General features: G+C 40.2%; 3 protein-coding genes across 3 annotated transcripts in view; 2 read left to right on the top strand and 1 right to left on the bottom strand.

Moving 5' to 3' along the window:
* The first annotated feature begins 919 nt into the window (after positions 1 to 919).
* On the top strand, positions 920 to 5,455 carry LOC129725847 (uncharacterized). Its single transcript, XM_055682162.1, has 2 exons — positions 920 to 1,063; positions 1,850 to 5,455. The coding sequence occupies exon 2, from the start codon at positions 1,894 to 1,896 to the stop codon at positions 4,723 to 4,725; it is 2,832 nt and encodes a 943-aa protein (XP_055538137.1). The 5' UTR covers positions 920 to 1,063; positions 1,850 to 1,893; the 3' UTR covers positions 4,726 to 5,455.
* The window catches only part of LOC129725849 (V-type proton ATPase subunit C), a 38,759-nt gene continuing 15,541 nt past the window's right edge, over positions 931 to 24,148 (top strand). Inside the window, exon 1 of the mRNA XM_055682166.1 lies at positions 931 to 1,063. The gene's annotated coding sequence lies outside the window, so the exon portion shown is untranslated. The remainder of the gene's footprint in view (positions 1,064 to 24,148) is intronic.
* LOC129725848 (alpha-N-acetylgalactosaminidase) lies at positions 15,252 to 17,997 on the bottom strand. Its single transcript, XM_055682163.1, has 7 exons — positions 17,614 to 17,997; positions 17,375 to 17,549; positions 17,223 to 17,317; positions 16,996 to 17,157; positions 16,721 to 16,933; positions 15,720 to 15,881; positions 15,252 to 15,665 (listed from the first exon to the last, which is right to left on the bottom strand). The coding sequence occupies exons 1-7, from the start codon at positions 17,947 to 17,949 to the stop codon at positions 15,519 to 15,521; spliced, it is 1,290 nt and encodes a 429-aa protein (XP_055538138.1). The 5' UTR covers positions 17,950 to 17,997; the 3' UTR covers positions 15,252 to 15,518.

Here is a 24,148-nt window from a genome sequence, read left to right as displayed (position 1 = left end):
GAGAAAAAATATCAATTTGAGGAAAAAAAGAAAAGTAACAGATAAATGGAAAAGATATGAGGGAGAAAAGAGAAAGAAATTAAAAATATGAGATGAATGAATAGAAATATGAGAGTAAGAAAACGAAAATATGGAAAAAAAGAAACGAGAGAGAAAGAAAACAGACAATATTTAAGGTAATCGAAAACAAGCATTAGCAGATAAATCATTGTTGTGTTTGCCACTTAATGGTACATTTTCTGTTGTGACAAACAAATCGGTAGTTTGAATAATAAAAATACATTGATATATGCGGTAATCTAAAATTTTGAATCATGTCTGAAATATTTAAAGATATAGGTCATTTTTCTAGTGGATCTTTTTAGGAAAAACATGTTTCGGTATAACGTAATTTCGACATAACGTAACGTGTTTACCTTGTAACGAGAAATACCTGTAATAGAGCCATATTGATTACAAATATCTAAAAAATTTAACATTGCTACTTATCTTTCTCTTCATAACAAAATTTACAACTCGAGATTTTGCTAATGAATGCTTGAGATATGTAAATAAATAGAAAAAAGTTACCAACTGTTGCTCATAGTTCAAGCAAAAAAAAATCAAGCTCCAAGCAAAAATCAACTGCGTCTATCTAAGAGTTTCATTTCCGATCAAACTGTAGAAAACATGTTCTACACACCATGCTTTACCCTATAATTCAACCAACGAAGAGAGCGAAATATTCGTTTGAAGCCATCTGTTTATAACATTCTTACACGCTAATACAGCACAGACAACGACCCGTAAGTGGCAAATTCTAACATTTTCCGTCAGGTAGCGTTGATAATTTTGTTTGACGTTCCGGTTCTTTCGCATATGTTTCTCTACAGATAAGGATTGCTACTTTGTTTTGATTCGTTCATTCATTGCGCAGATCCTTTCACAAGTGCTAGCAAACATGTTGCATATTTCGTAACTTTAAACTAAGTTTGCGGTAAAAATACATTACAAAGTGTGCAGAATGTGACACACGAGCGTATAAATGTGTGTATTATACCTGTTACCGCTATCAACCAGAACGGTGAGTACCTAAATGTAAACGTAATTATAATCGATGTTGGCTGTTTTGGTTGGATTATCTTTTCGCCTGACACTTCGTTCCACACTCCGCCAGCAAAACAAGAAAAAAAAAACCACATGATTCAGCAGACAGTCTACCATTCCAGTGCGAGTGCGAGCGTGCGGTCATACGATCTGAAACTCCGGTCTGCGATTGATAAAACATCACCGTTTTGTTAACGCAAGCAAGCAAGCAAGTAGGCAAGCGAAGACGAGAGGTGAAAACCCGTTTCTCGTTTACGGTGTGCTACAGAAGAGTCTACAGGCGAAGATTTTCACTTCTCTTCGGCGCGACCATTCAGTCACTGCTCGGAGTTTCGTTCAGGTGGATGATTTAAGAGGAACGCTCTGCTGTCGGGAGTCGTGCACTTACAACGATCACACCAATTGGCTAATTACACTCCCCTTCCGTGTGACATAATCCCTGGCGAAACAAAAAAAAAAGGGATCGCATCGACTAAAACGGTAATACGCGCGCGACCAGTAGAAGCAAGAACGTCGCGTGTGACTGTGAAATTACATAATTTCAAAGGTTCAGTAATCCAGTGGTTCCGAGTACTGTGACCTACTGACGGAATAACGGGGTTTCTCGTATGCTACAGAGAAAGTATCTTGAATGAAATTGCTACGTACGTGGACGCGTGTTGAAGAGGGAAAAGAAAGTTCAGCTCAGCTCAGCCAGTGTATTGCGTTTCGGTGGTCGCGTTTTGGTGCTGCCTCATTGTGAAGAAAGTTTCGTCTTTTTAAGGTGTATCCAACGAGCGTCGAGCACGTAACAGATCGAACCAAACGATGAGAAACTGTCCGGAGAATGTGGGAATCTTGGCGCTGGAGATTATCTTCCCGTCGCAGTATGTCGACCAGACGGAGCTGGAAGTATTTGATGGTGTGTCTGCTGGGAAGTACACAATCGGATTAGGCCAGAGCCGGATGGGATTCTGTTCCGATCGCGAAGATGTCAACTCGTTATGTTTGACAGTGGTGAAGAATCTGCTGGATCGTCAAAATGTTCCACTGTCTAAGATTGGCCGTCTGGAGGTAGGCACGGAAACCATCGTGGACAAGTCGAAAAGTGTGAAATCGGTGTTGATGCAATTATTTGGCCCAGACGGGTTGACCAATCTGGAAGGGATCGATACTAAAAATGCATGCTACGGAGGTACGGCAGCGCTGTTCAATGCTGTGGATTGGGTGGAATCTTCGAGCTGTAAAGGCCGATTAGCGCTGGTTGTTTGTGCTGATATTGCGGTGTATGCCCAGGGATCAGCACGTCCTACTGGAGGTGCAGGAGCTGTCGCCATGCTGGTAGGACCAAATGCTCCACTTGTTGTTGAGAGAGGACTTCGTGCAACTTTCATGAAACACGCGTATGATTTCTACAAACCAGACCTCAGTTCGGAATATCCAGTTGTAGATGGGAAACTTTCGATACAGTGTTATCTGAGTGCACTGGACAATTGTTATCAACTCTACAGGCAACAGTTCGCCCAAAGCAATCCCAGTGCGAAGGAAATTGATTTGGAACATTTTGAGGCCTTCATTTTTCACACGCCCTATTGTAAGCTTGTACAGAAATCTTTGGCACGACTAGGTTTGAACGATTTCGTTCTAACCTCTACTGATCAACGAGCACTGAAATATCCTGGCTTCGAGCAGTTTGAAGGTGTGAAGCTTGAGGAGACATATTTTGATCGAGAGGTAGAGAAGGCCTTCATGACTTATTTCACCCCAGTATTCAATGCGAAAACAAAACGATCTCTGCACATCGCTAACCAGGTAGGCAACATGTACACACCATCTGTGTACGGTGGTTTGGTATCACTGCTTATCAATAGTGACGATACGGAACTAATCGGCAAGAAGGTGGGTGTTTTTTCCTACGGATCTGGACTTGCTTCAACAATGTATTCAATTGCTATCACCTCCAATCCGCAAGATCTCAGCTCTCTGAAAGATCAGCTCAGCTATGTACAGCCGTTACTGAATGCCAGGCGCAAAGTTTCACCGGAACAGTTTACCAAGCTGATGGAAATCCGTGAAGCCAACAATCATACCGCACCCTATGAGCCATCAGGTAGTATTGAAGCGCTCTTTCCCGGTACTTATTACCTCAAATCAGTGGATAAAATGCATCGTCGGTTGTACGAACGTGTTCCACCGTCAGAAAACCCTAACAAGCCAACAAATCTACCCGTTGAGACCAACCACGTGCACGAAAGCTTGCCTACGCAATCGTGGCCCAACAATGTTGGCATTTTGGCGCTGGAAGTTATTTTCCCCTCGCAATACGTAGACCAAACTGAACTCGAAGTGTATGATGGTGTTTCCGCTGGGAAATATACGATCGGTTTAGGTCAGAGCCGGATGGGCTTTTGCTCCGATCGAGAAGATGTCAATTCACTATGTCTGACGGTGGCCAACAATCTGCTGGAACGTCATCAGATTTCCCACTCGCGAATTGGTCGGTTGGAAGTTGGAACCGAAACTTTGGTTGATAAATCGAAAAGTGTGAAGACAGTGCTAATGAAGTTGTTTGAAGAACACGGAGTGTCAAATTTGGAGGGAATCGACACAACGAACGCTTGCTACGGCGGAACTGCGGCCTTGTTTAATGCTGTGAACTGGGTCGAATCATCGAGCTGTAAAGGTCGGCTGGCACTTGTTGTTTGTGCGGATATTGCCGTATATGCAGAGGGGACAGCGCGGCCCACTGGTGGGGCCGGTGCAATCGCTATGCTAGTGGGACCGAATGCACCGTTGACCATTGATCGAGGACTTCGTGCCACTTTTATGAAGCATGCGTACGATTTTTACAAGCCAGATTTAAGCTCGGAATATCCGGTTGTCGATGGAAAACTATCCATACAGTGCTATCTGAGTGCGCTGGATAATTGCTACCAGCTGTACAGAGAGCTTTACGCTGAACAGAACCCGAACGCCAGTGCGATTAACCTAAGCCACTTTGATGCCATCGTTTTTCATACTCCGTACTGTAAATTGGTTCAGAAATCTCTGGCACGCCTTGGTTTGAATGATTTTGTTCTGACTCCGGCAAGTCAACGGGCAGCAGTTTACCCTGGATTCGACCAGTTTCAGGAGGTCAAACTCGAAGAAACGTATTTTGACCGGGACGTTGAAAAAGCTTTCATGACATATTTCACTCCAGTGTTCAACGCAAAAACGAAGGCCTCTCTGCATCTAGCCAATCAAGTTGGCAATATGTACACTCCATCCGTGTACGGAGGTTTAGTGTCACTTCTAATCAACAGTGACGTGAAGGAACTAACTGGTAAAAAGGTGGGTGTCTTCTCTTACGGTTCCGGTTTGGCGTCGTCGATGTACTCCATCTCCGTAAGCTCGAATGCAGAAACCGTCGCTACATTCAAGGCTCACCTCAACTACGTACAGCCACTGTTGGATTCCAGACAAAGAGTAGCACCCGAAGAATTTACTCGCTTGATGGAGATCCGTGAAAAGAACAACCACGCGGCCCCTTATGAACCGAGCGGATCGGTGGATGTCCTGTTTCCTGGAACGTACTATCTTAAGACGGTCGACAAAATGCACAGGCGCAGCTATGACCGTACTCCGACTAGGACGAATTGTGCCAATTGTACTTCCTAGTGACTGGTTGTTGGGATACAGTTGGGAAGGGACGGGAAGGGTGACGTGTTTAGGAAAAGTATGACAATATCTATATATCTGGCTATATTTTTTGTGAAAAAAGTAGGATTTTTAATAGCATACATTATTCGGAAAGGAGCAGTAATTGTTATGTTTGATGGGTAGTATAAATTTTTATAATAAATTATTTAATTTGTTGCTCATGATTTGAATCCGGTGTTTATCAAGGTTGCTTTCGACAGTCCATGATTGTGTATGAGTTTTTACTATGAACTTAATTTCTTTAGAAGACTGATCGGTCATATATTGTGGGATTTCACTAGTAGCTGACAAATAACGACAGATAATAATAATTCAGGATCAACTGATGCTTTATAGCGGAACACAATTCCCACTTATAATGGTAGTTAGGTATACATACTAATTGCTAGTTAAATTTGACCCCAAACAGTCACCACATTTTATTCGGCACGTTTTTGTTCAACTCAGGTACGACGGGTGACGCTGAAGGTACGTGCAGAAAAAAAATCATTCAAACATTCTTTTCGCTATGGTAGAAATCCAATAGGTACTGGGAGATGCTCGTTATTATTTATAACTAAAATAGAAGTTAGTTTTCGCTCAAGCGACTCCTCTAATATACCAAACTGTCGAGAAACGCAACGTAAATCTTTCTCTATGTTGCAGTCTTGGACATGCAATAAAACTTTTCGCGCTATTGATCTTTGTATGAAGCGTGCTTTTTGTTCGAACTAAACAATCCGAATCTTCTTTTTGTCTTTCTTTGTGACGCAAACCAGGTGTTAGATTTCAATCCAAGATGTCACAACTTTTGTCGGCGGAAACAGACGTGTGAGATTGACAATCTTCGGTGTTATGAATGGGTTTAAAATTCGTCACTAACGGATAATTTTTTTTTTTTTTTTTTAAGGGGGGATTTGTTAGTAGCTTAAGTATTTATGATAAATATCAGTAAATAATGAGTATGTGTGTCCAATCACAAATTGTGACTTCTCAACACTATTAGAAATTTGTAATTTTAATTGTTAGGATTTGTTTGCTTTCGCAATTAGAACTTATCATTCGTAGGGATTTAAACCTACTTGTCAGAAAAGGGGAAGTAAACTTACAACTAACTTAATTGCTAACTTATTGGCTATAAAGAGAGCTTATCGTAGCAATTGAGGATTGCAACGATTTTTGTCGAAAATTGTTAATAATTTTATTTGACATAGCTTCTAATGGTTCAACACCAGTAAGTCTATGTAATTCGAGTGTACCAAACCAAGGAGGACGCTTCAAAATCATTTTCAGAATTTTATTCTGAATCGTTTGGAGCGTTTTCTTCCTTGTTGAACAGCAACTTGACCAGATCGGTACAGCATAAAGCATTGCTGGTCTAAAAATTTGTTTGTAAATCAAAAGTTTGTTCTTTAAACAAAGTTTGGAATTCCTGTTAATGAGAGGATATAAACATCTCGTATATTTGATGCACTTGGCTTGTATACTCTCAATGTGCTCTTTGAAAATAAGTTTTTTATCATAACTTAGTTCCAAGTACTTAACCTTGTCTGACCAACTTAAAATAACCCCATTCATCTTGACAACGTGATTATTGTTTGGCTTGAGGAAAGAAGCCCTAGGCTTATGCGGAAAAATTATCATTTGAGTTTTAGAAGCATTGGGAGAGATTTTCAACTTTTGCAAGTAGGAAGAAAAAATATCTAAACTTTTCTGCAATCGACTGCATATGACACGAAGGCTTTTTCCTTTTACGGAAATGCTTGTGTCATCACAGAACAATGACTTTGTGCATCCTGGAGGCAAATCAGGAAGATCTGAAGTGAATATGTTGTACAGGACTGGACCCAAGACTGAACCTTGAGGTACACCTGCTCTGACAGGAAATATATCAGATTTGGAATTCTGATAGACAACCTGCAGAGTTCGGTCAGTAAGATAATTTTTTTAAAATTTTGATTAGGATAATTTGAAAATTAAAAGTTTGCAATTTCGCAATCAAACCATTATGCCAAACACTGTCGAATGCTTTTTCTATGTCTAAAAGAGCAGCTCCAGTGGAATAACCTTCAGATTTGTTAGCTCGTATCATATTAGTAACTCTGAACAATTGATGAGTTGTGGAATGCCCATGGCGAAATCCAAACTGTTCATTTGCAAAAATTGAATTTTCGTTGATGTGCGACATCATTCTGTTAAGAATAATTCTCTCAAACAGTTTACTTATTGAAGAAAGCAAACTGATTGGTCGATAACTTGAAACTTCAGCTGGGTTCTTATCCGGTTTTAAAATGGGAGTAATTTTTGCATTTTTTCCATAATTTGGGAAAATATGCAATTTTGAAGCAGCAATTGAAAATTTTCACTAAAAATTCCATTGTGCTCTCAGGGAGATGTTTGATTAGTATATTAAAGATTCCATCGTCACCAGGTGCTTTCATATTTTTGAAATTTTTAATAATTGATTTAATCTCATTCAAGTTAGTTTCAATTATTTCTGCAGGTAAAAAATTCTGGGAAGAAATTAAATTAAATTGACGTGTGACTTCATTTTCAATTGGACTCACAAAATTCAAATTTGAGTTATGAACACTCTCAAACTGCTGAGCAAGTATTTGAGCCTTTTGTTCATTGGATACAAGAAAACGTTCACCATCTTTTAAAACTGGAATAGGCTTTGAAGGTTTCTTAAGAATCTTCGACAGCTTCCAAAATGGTTTTGAATATGGTTTCAATTTTTCAACTTTAGTCTCAAAATTTTGATTTCTCAGAAGAGTAAATCTATGCTTAATCTCTTTCTGTAAATCTTTATAAATAGTTTTAAAAACAGGGTCACGAGAACGTTGATATTGACGTCTGCGGACATTTTTCAAACGAATTAGAAGTTGAAGATTTTCGTCAATTATTGATGAATCAAATTTCACTTGAGCCTTTGGAACAGAATAATTCCTGGCATCAACAATTGCACATTTTAATGCTTTCAAATCGGAATCAATATTCACTTCGTTTTGCAAATCAAGCTCATTATTGAAATTTCTCTCAATATGAGTTTTGTATCTTTCCCAATTAGCCTTGTTATAATTAAAAACAGAGCTCATAGGGTTTAAAACTGATTCATGTGATAAAGAAAAAGTTATTGGAAGATGGTCAGAATCAAAGTCAGCATGTGTGATCAAATCACTACATACATGACTTTGATCTGTCAGCACCAAATCAATTGTTGAAGGGTTTCTTACAGAAGAAAAGCATGTAGGACTATTCCGAGACAAAATAGAATAGTATCCTGAAGAACAATCGTTGAATAAAATTTTGCCATTGGAATTACTTTGAGAATTGTTCCATGAACGATGTTTAGCGTTAAAATCGCCGATTATGAAAAATTTCGAACGATTTCTGGTGAGTTTTTGTAAATCACCTTTAAAATAATTTTTGAGCTCGCGTGTGCATTGAAATGGTAAATATGCTGCGGCAATAAATAAAATCCCAAGTTCAGTTTGAACTTCAATTCCCAAAGTTTCAATAACTTTCGTCTCAAGATGGGGAAGAGCACGATGTTTGATTCGGCGATGAATAACAATTGCAACTCCACCGCCGGAACCCTGAATCCTATCATATCTATGAACCACGTAATTGGGATCATATTTTAATTTTATGTTAGGTTTCAAAAATGTTTCAGTAATAATTGCAATATGCACATTATTTACTGTTAAAAAGTTAAAAAGCTCATTCTCATTGGCCTTCAATGAGCGAGCATTCCAATTTAATATTTTAATTGTTTTATTTAAAATCATTGCTAAATTTTAAATTAGAAACATTTTTAATAGTAAAATTTGTGCCTATTTGAATGGCTTCAAACATTGATTTTGCCTGCAACATGGCGTTCATAAGATCGAACATTGCCTGTTGCAAAAAAGAAAGTTTACCTGCCGTAATAGGCCCCAGGCAGTTGACATTAGAAAAAATATTTTCGGCAGCAATATTAGCTGGAGTAATAGGTGTACAATTATTTTCTAGCGTGTTTTGCCTACCCATATTAACGGTCATTTTCGAATGTTCGAACTACCTGTAAACTGTGCATAAGTTAAACGGGTATGCAAAGGAGTAGGTAAACTATGCGTCACTGGTACGCTTGGAGAATTTTGTTTTGAAGTTGGTTGGTTAATTGAGAAATTGAATTTTGTTTACCTTGCCTTGCCTTAACAATTGCTAAACGGACTGGGCATTGATTAAAATTTGACATATGGTTGCCGGTACAATTCGCACAGCGAAAATTTTTACTCTCTTTCACAGGACATGTGTCCTTTTTGGGAGAAAAGTCTCCACAATTAAGACATTTTTGGTCCATGTTACAGAATTTGGAACCATGGCCATAACGTTGGCAAGTACGGCATTGGGTGATATGCTTTTCACCTCCGCCATACTTCCTATAAATTTCCCACCTTACACGCACATTATACAAAGCATGTGCTTTTTCAAAAAATTTTAAGTTGTTAACCTCATTGCGGTTAAAATGAATTAAATAATTAACAAGGGAAATTCCAGTTCTCTGACTGTTTTCGCCTCGTGATTTTTGTTTCATTAGAATTACTTGGGTAGGGGCTATGCCAAGTAGTTCTGTTAAAGTAAGTTTGATCTCATCAACGGTTTGATCGTTGGTGAGACCTTTCAAGACAACCTTGAACGGCTTGGCGTTCTTGGTGTCATATGTAAAAAATTTGTACATCTTGTCAGTTAAATACTGAACAAGACGATCACGACCCTTTACTGAGTCGGCTAATAAGCGGCATTCACCTCTACGGCCAATTTGATAGGTAACTTTAACGTCAGAAACAAACGTTGAAAGTTCCTTTTTGAATATATTAAATTCAGAAGAAATAGTTACCACAATAGGTGGAACTTTCTCCTTTTTTAAAGATTTTATATTTTGTATAGTTTCATTATTGGTAACTTCCATTTCACCAGCTTCTTGCTCAGGCAAAATATCAAAAAGATTGTCACTACAGACACTCGAAGTGTCAGAAAGAGATGCCTCTCTTTTCCTCCCCGCAGCGATGCGAGGCTTCTTTTTCCGTCCAGCCATTTCAGGTGATACGAAAAAAGTTAAAACAAATGTTAAATTCAAAAGTAGGTAGTCTTGAGAAAGACTGATGGGAAATAACTTTCAGGTAGTCTTTAAAAGACACACTGACAAAACACAAACTTTGAAGCTATAGGCAGTCAAAGACCAGTCCACAAGCAACCGAAAAAACGTCTGATCTGTAGGACAGTTCAAGACGCACTCCACTAACGGATAATGATGTTTGCTTGCCAATATTAGAGGTTTTAAAGAATCGTCGAAATCCAAATTAAAAAGCAGCATCTGTTATTTTTTTATGTTTCCTGGCTTTCGAAAACGATTTTGTTTGCTATTTTTTGTTTATGGATAAATTTATTTTATTTTCGTTTGGTTTTCTGGTGTGTCATAACTCCTAGAAGTAAGACCAACTTTTTTGGGTTTATATTTCTTCCAGCTTTTTCTAGTCTCTCGCTTTTTTGGCGCTTATAAACAAATTCCAGAAATAGGGTGTGGGACTACTTCGATAAAGGTTTCCTTCGGCAAGTTTAGGGATCAAAATGTTTAAACAGTGCTTCCATATCTGCCGCAAAATATGTTCAACTCTAATCGCGAATTTCTTTATTTCTGGGTCAAAATCGAGCGAATAAAGAAGGAACCACAGTTAGGTTGAATGAAAAAAATCGCTATATCACTTTCTTATAATATCAAAAAATGGCTTCACATGTCATGAACTCTAATAAATAAAGAAGACGGCGCGTTTTGCAATAAATTCCTTTTTGTGCTAGCAACAAAAACCACCGAAGAGACTCCTTGATTGGTTTGAAGCTCTCATTAATTGCAAGTGTTCGAAGTGCATGAGTTTTTTGCTACCTCTAGTTAGTGCGCTGGAACTGGGATTATTTAAAAGTGCACAAATGTATATTTCTAGAGAAAACGGTAATCTAATATGTGTTCCGTGAATGTTTCCTTCGGTAGTATGTTTGAGAGCGTACTCATCAAGTTCTAGATTACGAGAGAGATCATCTAAGCCTATAGTTCTCGTTAACAAACTCTACAAATCACAAGTAAGCTTCCATTGGTTAACAATGCCATCGAAACGGCTCCACTCTTGACCAGAATGATAACATCGATCGCGAGACAAACTTGGCTGATGACAGCTGAGTCACGAACGAGATAGGCAGTTTACTCAGACGAGCCTCTGCAGCCTAAAGCCGTGGTGGCTCGTACCGTATCAATAATTTTCCTCCACTTTCGTCGGTCCTGAGCTACTACTCGCGCCCCCTAGCACGTTGAGCCCCTCTGATTAAGGTGTCGGTGGGGTCCTTGGAGAAAACCGATTTTGCTGCACTGTTATCCGGCAACCTCGCTACATGTCCAGCCATTGCAGGCTCCCGACCTTCGTCAGGTACACAATGGGAGTTTCTCCAAGTAGTGCCTACTTAGTTTCCTGGTGAAACATCCCTCAGGATTACACCTGCGTCACAATGTTACGCCAACGTCCTTGGTCCATAGCAGCTTGTCTACAGTTTCTTGAGTGTCTCACACTTTCAAGATCTTGCTCCATTTGGTCTGACCACCTAGCTCGTTGTGCACCTCTACGTCTTGTACCTGCCGGATTCGAAACGAACACCATTTTTGCGGGATTGTAGTCCTGCATTCTTACAACATGTCCCGCCCATTGTACCCTTCCAGCTTTCGCGATTTTCTGGATACTGGGTTCGCCGTAGAGTTGCGCCAGCTCGTGGTTCATCCTTCGCCTCCATACGCCATCCTCACATACTCCGCCGAAGATAGTCCTAAGCGCACGTCGTTCGAAAACGGCCAGTGCTTGCAAGTCCTCCTCGAGCATTGTCCATGCCTCGTGCCCGTAAAGGACTACTGGTCTTACAAGCGTCTTTTACATGGTGCACTTTGTACGGGGGCGAAGTTTATCAGACCTCAACGTCTTGTGGAGTCCGTAGTAAGCACGACTTCCAGCTACAATACGTCTGCGGATTTCTCTACTGCAGTTGTTGTCTGACGTTACCAAAGATCCGAGGTATACAAATTCGTTAACCATCTCGAACTCGTCTCCGTCAATTATTACGCTACTGCCTATGCGAGACCTATCGCGCTCGGTTCCTCCTGCTAGCAGATACTTAGTCTTTAGCGTATTCACTTTCAATCCAACCTTTTCTGCTTCATGTTTCAACAAAGCAGATGAACTGGCTGGATTTATTGAAGACCGTGCCCCGCACGTTTCATCACACCTTCAAGCGCAATGTTGAACAGGAGGCAGGAGAGACCGTCGCCTTGTCGAAATCCCTTGCGTGTTTCAAACGGGTTGATAATGCATCCAAAGTCTTCACACAGCACTGTACACCATCCATCGTGGCCTTGATCAGTCTTAAAACTTTCGAAAAACATTCTTGAGCTCGACATTGTTCATTAAAACGTTGGATTCATACCGGAACATTTTAAACTTTCACGTACAAATGCTGCTTGTCCGACGACGTCATTCCAATACTTGAGGTTCTCTTGCTTTCTTCAATTTTTGTAAACGCTTCCGAGCAGCCCGCGGCTTCCACATCTCTCAAACTTAACACCATGGATTAATCATCGTTTCTTCGCCTTTGATGAACGTTGTTGCTCTTTCTTCGATCCTTTGCGCTTTCTGGTAACAGGATTAGCGGGAGAATCAAAAAAGGTGCCGTTAGAATCCACATCAGCATTCACTACTGGAAATCGGAAGTTATTCTGGTCGACTTCTGAATATTCCTCGGAATTTTCATCGCTTTGATAAACCGTTTTTATTGACAGGAGAGGAGAGCAAAGGATATCTTGACAAATCGATTGCAGCACAGGTCACAAATTACAACACGTGTTTTGGGATGCAAAAATCGCAGATTTTCCATCAAAGAAGGCAGTGTGACGGATATGCGGATGTATTCCAAAACCAGCTTGAAAGTAACGACATACAGTGACACAAACTCGAATTCGTACCACCATGCAATTTTTCTCAAGAGAATTTATTTTTCCAGATAGTTTGTTTAAGTGCTATAATGAAGCAAATGTTAAACTACAATACGTGATATATAGTTTTGGGAAAGTGATTTTTATTTCTCTGAGAATTGTTTTAAACTGATTTATACAGCAATATTTACTCAAATTCATGTTCGTACAGTATTAATAATAACTAGTTATATTTTATAAACATGTGTGAATAAATGGGATTAATACTTTGTATGGTAACCTTTGCTCTTCATCACAGCTTTTAGCCGTTTTGGAACACTTTCAACCAGCTTTTTAGTGTATTCAGCTGGAATTTTACTCCACTCGTCCTGTAAATGTTTTTTTAGATCATTTTATTGAAAATCTGGTGGCTTCTGATTTTTTTATTTAAACATCCCCATAGATTTTCAATAGGATTGATTTCTGGAGATTGTGGTGGAGTATCTATTACTTATGAACAATTATAAAGTAGCCACATGCGTACTTTATGCGCCTTGTGCTTCGGGTCATTGTCCTGGTAAAATTTAAATCCTCCGCTCAATCCCATTTTATTCGCACTTTGCGTTAAATTTGTTTTCAGAATGTTCAAATATGCAGTTTGATCCATTATACCATCGATGAAAACCAAATCGCCAACACCATTAGAAGACATACACCCCCATACCCTAACCCCACCACCACCATGCTTAACGGTTGCTTTCAAATTTTTTATGTTTAGTTCATCGTTTGGCTTTCTCCATACAAAACGACGACCATCCGAACCAAAGATGTTGAATTTGGACTCATCAACGAAAATAACATTTTCCCAGTACGACATTGGGGTATTTTCATGCTGTTTGACAAAATCGAATCGGAGCTTCTTATTTTTCTGGCTGATAAATGGTTTTTTCCTCGGTACATGGGCGTTAAGATTATTCCTTCTCAGTACGTTACGGACCGTTTCCGGACAAATTTTTACAATATTGCGCTGATTCAGTTCTTCCGCGATATCAACAGCTGTTGTTTTTAGATTTTCTCGTATTTTTCTGATCACTAATCTTTCATCCTGCGTGGTCAACTTTTTTCTGTTTAAGTTCCTTGGTGCGTTTCTTCAACAAACCGCTTAACAATGTACTGAACTGTTGATCTGGGTCTTTTCAACAAGCTGGCTATTTCCCGAAGTGATTTACCATCTTTGTAGTGTGCAACAACAAGCTCTCTCTCCACAATCGCAGTATTTTACCTTTTCTCGCCATTGTGAGGATTTCAACCTATAACCATCGAGTGACGAATTCGAAAAAAAAACATATTTTCCTATTCTTATGGAAGTTACCTATTATACTTACGCGAAAACTGGTGTCAAATGAAGAATTCTGTATATAAAACTCGAAATACCTGTCGTACAGAAAAGTACGAATATGTTTTTGAACTGTTTTTTTTTTTAATTTTCACGAGTTTTGAAAAGATTTTACCAAAACCAAACAACTTTCCACACTCAAATGTAACTGGAAATGACAGTTTGTGTTCACACTACAAAATTCTCATGGCCTACTCAATAGATGACAAAGAATATTTACGTGTGACTAGGTGATTTAAATTTTTTGGTGATGTACGAATAAGGATTTGTGTCACTGTAAATGTATCGTTGTAAAAATTTTAACAAGTTCAATTTCAAAACTGATGTTCAATGTACACGCTTAGTTTCTTTTACCGATCTCAGCAAACTTTTGATCAAGCTTTCAACAGCTGAGCCATCACTAATCTGTTCGGTAATTCATTTGCTCGACGAGCGTTCGGTATTTTTTCATTGTCGCTGAGAGGTGGTAGTGTGTAGAAGCCACCACGTGATCACCACGTGGTCGGCTACGAATTCTCAGTGCCACTAGACTCGAGAATAGTTAATGTGTTGTCTGCGAAAACACTTTCTTATGTTTTCGTCGCCATAACAAACATGATGATATGTTTTCACAAGTGACGTATTAACTATAACTGAGTGGTAAGCATTTGAAAATTCGAAGTCGACCACGTGGTGGCTCGAAGTCGGCCATTTATGGGTTCAACACACTTCCACCTGAAACGATAAATATTATCTTCTTGATTTGACGTTTCAGTAAAATGCAAATCCTTTATAAAGCCTGTATGAGTCATATTAAATGCAATAGAACTGTTGAGGGATGATTTAAGTAAGCGTAGGCTGATTCGTTGCGAATTCAGTCCTAGTGAGTGAAAAATTGGCACAATATTGGCACTTCCCATGACTTACGAAAACCAAGCTAGTACTTTAGATTGCAAAAAGACGAATGAGCACAGAGCAGGAACCACCAACCCCACGGTTGCCCTTTCATCCAAAATAATAATAATGCTGATTACGCGCTCTAATGAACAGCAGCAGTAGTTTTACTATTATTTTTTTGTATCTGGCACCGTCAATTTAAGTGGAATTAAGCCGTGTCAAATGAATGAGTTAAGAAAAAAAATCTTAAGAACAACTATAATAAAATGTTTATATTATAACTTGATAGACACTTGCCGAACACCGACTTATGCTAAGTACTATGTCATCTACAAACAATATTCGATATTAGAATACTAATGAAGCTTGCAAATGGAATCCCACGAAACCGTCAAATTAACACTTTGTCAGCCGTGCCTGTGCGTATCATTAGTCATCTGACTTTTTCTCTGAACTGTGAGCCGATAATTAGACAGCAACAAAATAAAAAGTTTCAGCTGCGCAGAGAAACATTTAATATTCCGGATTGGTGAAACCGCGTAGAATAACGTTCAGCTTAGGTACGAAGCGATACAGGTTAGCACCGGTCGGGTTCACACGTGTTTCGAAGCGACCATCTCTTCGAACATAAACGGGCTTGCGGGTGGTGTCGAAAAGATCCTAGAAATGCGAAACATACACTGATTGTATTCACAGCTATATGTTTATACTCACAAATATTTCGTATCCCTTTATATAAGTGCTGTTGCTAAGCCCCAAATCGTCGATCAGTTCCACCTGGATGCTGTAGGGCGCTCCATCGGCACGGCGACTGACAAAGGCGATCGCTTGCGTCAATTCATCCTTAACCCTGGGCAAAATTGGCCGCTTCCAAATCTGTGTGTGATAAAAATCGCATACCAATACGGCTTAGTGGATATCAGTCAGGTTTTACGCAGGCTAAAACTGATTTCTTGCTGCGTCGTCTCCAGATGACGTCTCCAAAGCGGGTTTTTTTTTGGGTGTGAACCAGCCACGACCACAATGTGGTCGTATCGGTTGGTATGTATCTATTCCGAGATAGCTCTGATTTGTAATTCAAATTTGTGCTTTCGTAATCGCGTGCTCTTGAGATCAGAGGTTGCGGTCCTACACACAGGAATGTTAAAAATGCCGACACATTTGCACTTTTGGAATGGCTTAGCGAGCTTAGCCCGCACCGATCTGTTTCCATCTGTTTGCATGCATCATCCGATGCATGCATTGCTAAGTGGACATATAAATAAATGTTTTTTTTTTGGTGCTTATTTTCCTACGTAGTTTCAATCCAAACAGCGCTTGAGATTGAGCAGGTTTCAAACGCATCCAAACGGACACAGTTTTGGCAGTTTATTATGCACATACGAGATATAATCGTGACCATGGTTTATTTGGAGAAGATGTTGTTCGCCTTAATTTTACACGGTCTCGGAAGGTCGTGGCGTTTTTGGGGTTGAAGGTTCAGAGCCGGAACAAAAAAAAAATGCAATAGCATAACGTTAACGTTCCTAAATTCGTCGAATGTTTTCACTATTTGTTCGGCACATTCTCAAAATTAAATCAAAATTCAAGATTTTTAAATTCTAAATAGTCACACGTTTGAAAGGCTTATGTGACACTTAAAGCCAGGCCAAAGTTGTGCATCGACATAATTATATGAATAAATAGAACTTGTCACTATCGTGACTGCCACTCACCTCAATTCTGTTAACCGTTTTCAGTAGCAATCCTTGTATCCCGAGAGAGTCCTGATTGGCGGCAATGATCGCCCTATTTTGAAGCAGAGCTCTGACCTCCGGTGTTACGGTGGCCAGATCGTTGGACAGCAACAAAGGTGCAGCAAGTATTGTCCAAACGGCGAGCTGCGATTTACTCTGTTCGTAGCTTAGACCGAAGTTTCCCAAAACCAGCTGAAGGAAAAAATCCATCGAGTACCGTTCGAAAACAATCCCAAAACGACAGTCAATCTTACCGTGTCCGGGTCATTCCAATGACCAGGACCTGAATGGGGCTGGATTCGCTGCTGGTTGTCTGAAAAGTACCTGGTAATTGACTCAACCGAACTATGAGAATCTTCAATATCGCCCCAGTTTCGCCACATGTTGCAGGTTTTCTTCAGAATTACGTAATCGGGCTGTTATTCAATTGTAGGTAAAAATGAAATTGGTCGCCGAAAATGCGTAATAAAAAAAAACTTACAATAATCCCACTGTACTCCTGATAGGCTGGCCAGCTGCATGAGTACACCATCGGTCTACCAGTTTTGTTAAGAAACTCACCAAACAATATATAATCTGGTGAAGAAATTTGTATCTCTTAAATATCGTAATGTTTCGAACTTTTTCACTAACCATCGACCATCTTGACCTCGTCAGCGTAGCATCCGTCAATCTTAATGAAATCTACATCCCAATCAGCGAGAGTTTGGGCATCAATTTCAAAGTAGCCTTTCATCCCGGGATAACCTGCGCACGTTTTTGTTCCGATATCCTGATACAAACCAAACTTGAGACCCTTCGAGTGGATCTAGTGGAAAAAGAGATCACAAGTTCAAGTTCATTTTTTCCAACATTTCTTTTCTAGTATTTACATAGTCTGCCAAATGTTTCATTCCATTCGGGAACCGTGTCGGGTCCGCCACCAGTTTGCCAGCAGAATCCCTCTCCATGGTGGACCAGCAGTCGTCGATGTTCACATACTCATAACCCGCCTCCAAATAACCATCGGACACCATCAGATCGGCGGTTCGTTTGAATAACTGCTCACTGATGCACTCATCCGGGTACTTTTTGCAATCCGTAATACATCGAAATCGTTCCCAACTCATCCAACCCATCGGAGGCTTTCGCGATAAACCATTTTCAAGACCTGCAACTGTGATTATCAACGACAATCCAACTGTTCCCAGAAGCAATGCACACTTCATTGTGGCGAAACTGCACTGCGCGTCACCTCAACCAGAACTATAGGAATTCTATAGCTCTCATAACTATTTATATACCCCCTCGGTAGCAGTAAACCTGATTACGGTTATCTAAGTACTTAAGGCACCCAAAACTATAGAAGCTAGCTGCACCCTGCTGGAATGGTTAAAATTCCAACTGTGATTACGATTTTGTACGACTTTACCAAATTTCTAGACACTATATTAGGTCGAGGTAATGTTAAGACAAACTTTAGTATATGGTGAATTTCTTGCTAAAATGACCTATGCTTAGAGTTCATGATGTTTGCGATAACCACTTACTGATTATAGCTCACGTTTGTGAAAGCGATTAGTTTCACGTTGATCCAGGTCACAGATAATACATTGAATTGCGTGATCAATAAAAGCGTTGTGAAATGATGATTACATATCGTAAAAAGTGGGCGTCGTAAGTTTGTTGATGTTCGCTTTTCTTCCGAAAGAGTGTAACGAGTCGCGTAGGGTTCATTCGTTAAATTTTATGGAAAATTGTTTTCAGTAATAAACTAGTACTAGGAATGCTAAGAAATTTTAATTGACATGAACAATGCGGTTAAGACCCACCCACCTTTTTAAAGACGCGGTCTTTAAAAAGCGTAGCTGAAAAATAGTATTTTGTTAGGTGTATTGGTATCACGATATAAGCTTTGCAGTGGTGGCGTAGCAAAGGGGGGGGGGGGTTCAAAGGGGTTCAGGGTTCAAAGCTAAATTCTACTGAAACCCCGGAGAGAAACAATTTTGATGTGATCATTCCTTAAATCATTCCTTTGTGACTAGCAATCACCAAGAGTATTCTAATACCCCGTTCACACTACACCGCATTGCACCTGATATTAGGCGATTCGTGCTATCGAGGCCATATCACTATCCATATTACCTGATATCCCATACAATCGAGCTGTCATCGGATATCACTTCGGCTACCTGATATCGTGAATATCATGATCGAAAACCAAAAAAAAAAAACAGATTTACAGCAGTGGGCAACTCGACGGAAAGAAATTTGATGCAACCCTACAAATTTCGCAATTCGCGAGTATGCGAATAAGAAGGAATGAAATACTTTTGCGTTTTTCATTCCGCACATTAGGACAATCGCATATGGGAGTTCGTGTTGGTGCGAGCCGACTAGCTGGCATCTCCATTCTAATTGCATTGATCTTGTTGTCTTGTTTTTGCTTTAACCTGTTTTCGTTTTCTTCTCTTCTCAATTACCAAACTGTAGTGTGAACACCCGAAGTGATAACCGATATCATCTGGCGATATCAGGTGATATGCGGCGTAGTCTGAACAAGGCATAAGACTAGTTTGCTTCGCAACTGGTGCGTAAACGTTTCGAAATCCAAGCCCAGTTTGTGACGAAAGCACTGCGTCACCACTCGAACCTTGTGCTTAGTTACTTTTCCATCCGCATTTCGCTTAAGACCTCCTATTGTTTTTCGACTTTCTGGAAAATCAACAAGCACCCAAGTATTCAGTTTCTCATGCGCTTGAAGCTCTTCTCTCATTACACTCAACCATTGTTCCTTTTGATCACACAATGTTGCTTATTTGTACGACTACGCTTCGTTCTCCTCCTGCACCTGCACTGGATTTATTTCTTCAATCAGTCGTTGAGGGCGAGTAGCTTTATTCATACGCTTTGATCGTCGTGGAAAATCCGTCATAAGGTAACCCTTCAAAAATAGTTGCTTCTGTACCAGAAACCTCCTTTAGAAACCTAGCGTCTTTGCTAAAGGCTGTATTACACTCTTTGACTAAGCGTCAAATATTTGTCACTTTTTGACAGATAAAAATTTGGTCAAAGATAATTGTTTGTCACTCTCCAATTTTTCAATGTGGCAAACACGGGCAATCGTGATGTCAAATAAATTTGACCATTATGTCAAAAGGTCAAATATTTGACTATTGGGCAGAGATCTGTCGCAGAATCGAGAAATCAATATGCTTTTCTACCTTCAGCATACGACAAAAATCATACGAATGCTTACCTTATCCAGCTTTTTGTGTCGTTTTTTTAACACGTGCACATACGCAATTGCAAGTTGATTTCTCACCAACCCCTTTTTCGTGCAGGCAGACGATTAAGAAGATAGTTGGCTGTACATACTGCTCCGCCCCAGTATTTTTCTCCATACTTATGAGTGAACAACGAGTCATTTCAATTAACGGTCTGTTTTTCGTCTCCGCCTGACCGTTTTGCTGAGGACTGTAAGGTGCAGTTTGCTGCATGATTATTCTTTTCGCATTCAATAAATATTTGAATATTTTGCTCCATCATCAGCCCTAATGACTATCGGGACTTTTCCAAAATGTGTCCGAGCCATGTAGATGAAATCCCTTATTTGATCTTCTGCTTGTGATTTTGTCTTCAGCAAATAGATCGCTATCATAGTCATAACATAAGGTTGCCACTTGGTGTCATGACTTCCATCCGGCCGCATGAGTCAGAATGCACTTTCGAATTTGATTGCGATGCTTTAGGAAAAGGTATTCGTGAGTGCTGTGAAGGTACAGCATGTAGCACACACGGAACGAATTTTGCAATACGTGAGATCCAACCCTCTCCCGAGACCCTCTCGAACAATTTTAACGATGGCTTGTTGATTTCTATGACTCAAACGAAGATGCCTTTCTTTCCTTCGTGGGGTTTTGTCATATCTATCCTTTCAATTTTTATGTTTCCAGATAGGCCAGTGAGCAAAAAGGGTCTCTCCTAGCAGCGCTTGCAGCTCATGGTTCATACGTCTACGCCATTCTCCGTCTTTAGTCTGTACTCCACCGTAGATGGTTCGCAGCACCTTCCGTTCGATAACTCCAAGGGGGCTCAGGTCCCATGAGAGCAGTGTTGTCGTCTCTAGTCCGTAGAGGACCATCCGTGCAGCTTCAGCTTCGTACGACAGCGCACTTGATTGGTTCTCAGCGTCTTACGAAGTGCAAAGTAGGCATGATTTCCCGCTCGAATGAGCCTCCGGATATTCTTAGAGGTGCTGTTGTCAGTGGTCACTAACGATCCTAAGTACACGAACTCGTCTACCACCTAAAGCTCATCGCAGTCTACGATGATCCGGGGTTGGAAGCTAACAGTTGTCATCTTCCCTTCATATTCTTTGTTTTTGACGTATTGATCAGTGGTCCAATATGCTAAGCTTCCGCTTTTAGCCTGGTGTAGGTTTTCTTCACCGTCAAACAAGAAACTCCATCACCTTGTCTAAATCCTCGGCATTACTCGAAGGGACTCGCGAGTATACCCTAAACACGCTTCTCACACATCACATGATGCATGGTAGCCTTGATAAGCCGCGGCAATTTATCCGTGATAATATCCTCGTTCTCGTGCATGATCTGTTAAAAATATTAAATTTCCATATTCAGTACAACCCTGCATTCGGGTCATGTGCATTTGCTTGATCGCTAGAGAGAATATGTGTGTATGCGTAGAGTACACGCAAAGGTTGAAGTGTGCGTAACCAGATCATTTTTGAGCGAAATTTGCTCATTAACTGATTAAAATTGGAACCAGTACAACGCATGTGCGTTGGGCATAACGCATTTGATGCTCTAGCGTATTTTGAATGTATTGCGCAGCTACAAACCACTACACTTATAAAGCATCAGCCGATGTTCAGAAGGTTGGCATCGTTAAAACAGTGCAACCAGCAATCAATACTGATAAGTTGGGTACTGATTCCATTGAAGAAATTATTGTCTGATCGATTCACTTTCATGAATCAGGTCATTTGAAAACATCATTCAATCATTAACAATAAACAAAAACATGAGATTAGTCCAAAACATTTTGCATTTAATTATGACTCTGGTTTCATTCACATGCATTAGGTTCTGCGTTACTGGCACCAGCATCAATAACTTCCGCGGCAACAAGGCTCGCCATTGGCTGTTTCGGTTGCTGACGATTTTTAGGGATGCACGAGCCGTTGATACGCACCGGCTCGCGAAAGTAAAGAACGGTTTTTTGAGCCAATCGAAACTGATCGTTCGCCCAAAACCGAAGTTTACCGAGACATTACGATTTTTGTGTATATGATACATATTCTGATTTCGATCTCTGTCAATGTATTCCTTGTATCACTTTTGCGTTATGCGTATCACGCATTGGTTGTACGAAGTCAGAGCAAATTCTGTGGGAATTGAAGGGACACACTGGATGATTAAAGCTTGAACTTTTGCGTGTAGAATGTAAAGAAGGATAAAAGGATTAACAATCGCTGGCGCACTAGGTTCAAGATAGATGAGTACCCAAAGTGTTTCGGTAGCTGGTATCTCGATTCAAGGTTGTGTTACATAGTAAGTAACTCTACGACATAACTCTTAAGATAGTTATTAAACTTGGTGCTCTGTGGTGCCGTTTATTGCTTGTATTAATTGAGTTCTTATTTTTGAGTCTATGTGCTTGGGAAAGGATTCCCCAAGCTATGAGAAAGTCCCTTGTCTCTTTTCTTTGCAGGTTAGTTAGAAGGTTTATGTGCTGTGGGTCACTTTGATGAGAATTATCAAACATAAATCCTTTGTATATCACAACACCGTTAATATCACATATCAAGGGAAGTTTGTGCTGTGGGTCTCTGTATAGAGATTAATCAAACAAATTTCTCTTTCCACTCTTAATATCACATATCAAGGGAAGTTTGTGCTGTGGGTCTCTGTATACTGTATAGAGATTAATCAAACAAATTTCTCTTTCCGCTCTGAGGGCAGTAACGTTAGGTTATCAGTCTGAAATTACCGGAGGGTAATCAAACGTTATTTTTCAACAGGGTTCGTTCAACATGATCTGCCAGAGCTGTTCTCGATCAACTGTATCATAGGCTGCCTTGAAGTCGATAAAAATGTGGTTGCACGGGCTCCCATGAACCTCCTGGTTAAAGGTGTTGGGCGTTGGAATAGTATTTGGGAGAATATTTCATAAGCAGCGTTAATGAGCGTAATGCCACGATAATTACAGCACTCCAGCTGGTCGCCCTTCTTAAAGATAGGGCAGACGACTGCCTCCATACACCGATGTCCGATTTATACAGGTCTTTCCCGATGACGGTTTTGATGTCCCGCTGCGAGCAGCTGTCGTAGACGTCCTCCAGCTGTGCGTAAAAGGCTTATTTTTCAACATCGGGTCTTCCTTCATGTGGGCAATGCGGCCACACATCCTCCGTACATTTTCTCCTTTCCGGTAAAAATCCTGTAGCGCTATGATGCCGAAGTGACGGGGTTTCAGCGATCTACAGTTCTATGTTTCGAGTTTCCAATCGGTGTCCTTTATTCGTTGCCCAGGTCGTTGCCCCACATTACGACGCCTTAAATCGGAGAGAAAAGCGACCCTGAAAAGGTTTTCAAAATTCAGAACTCTACCTCCACAGAACCTGTCTACCTGTCGATAAACACCCGCTACAAACAGGTAAGTAACGAAATCTGTCGAACAAGTCTGCCAATTGTTTTCGGAAATTGGGAAATTTTTAAGTGAATTTGCGAACGAACAAATGTAGAGCAGCATGTCAAAAGGATTTATCTGCTTTGATCGATTTTTTGATCGATCGGTTTCTTTCAACCGCCACGGCTTATTAAACACGTTTCATGATATGTCCTTTACACCATTTGATAGCGGAGAATCTAATCTAGCTTTTTAAATAAAAACCACGTTGGGAATAGTTACTTTAGCTGAACTATTAAACAAATGAAAAGTCAATCAAGAAAATCGATGTGAGTAGATAGATCCTTTTGACATGTTACTCTACAATTAAGTTACTGGCGCAAAAGAACGTGTCCCTTTTCTCGGTCGTACATTGACGATAGCGCGGTAACATAAGATGCCTCGAAACTCAGATTTCCCATGTCCGCAGGACCAGACAAAATACGATCCGTGTTCCTAGAAAACTGCATTGGTAGTCTGGCCTCTCCAATGAGTCGTCTATTCACTCAGTCTATCCGCTCTGGCGTTTTTCCTTCGGTCTAGATATCGGCGTACATGTTTCCAGTACATACAAAAGTAAGTACATTGCAGTCTTCGAGCTCTCTCGTTCTTCAAGCGGTACATCGCAGCACGGATTAAAGTCTAAGCGATCAAGAACCACAAATCTCCTTGACGTTCACATCGTACGTAATGGACAGCTTTGAAGAGCATTCTCAGGCAGACGTTATTTACCCA

The sequence above is a fragment of the Wyeomyia smithii genome, chromosome 2, assembly GCF_029784165.1.
Source record: "Wyeomyia smithii strain HCP4-BCI-WySm-NY-G18 chromosome 2, ASM2978416v1, whole genome shotgun sequence".
NCBI classification, from domain to species: Eukaryota; Metazoa; Arthropoda; class Insecta; order Diptera; family Culicidae; genus Wyeomyia; species Wyeomyia smithii.
Note: the sequence above shows the minus strand (reverse complement) of the source record. Positions and strands in the feature narration are given on the sequence as shown.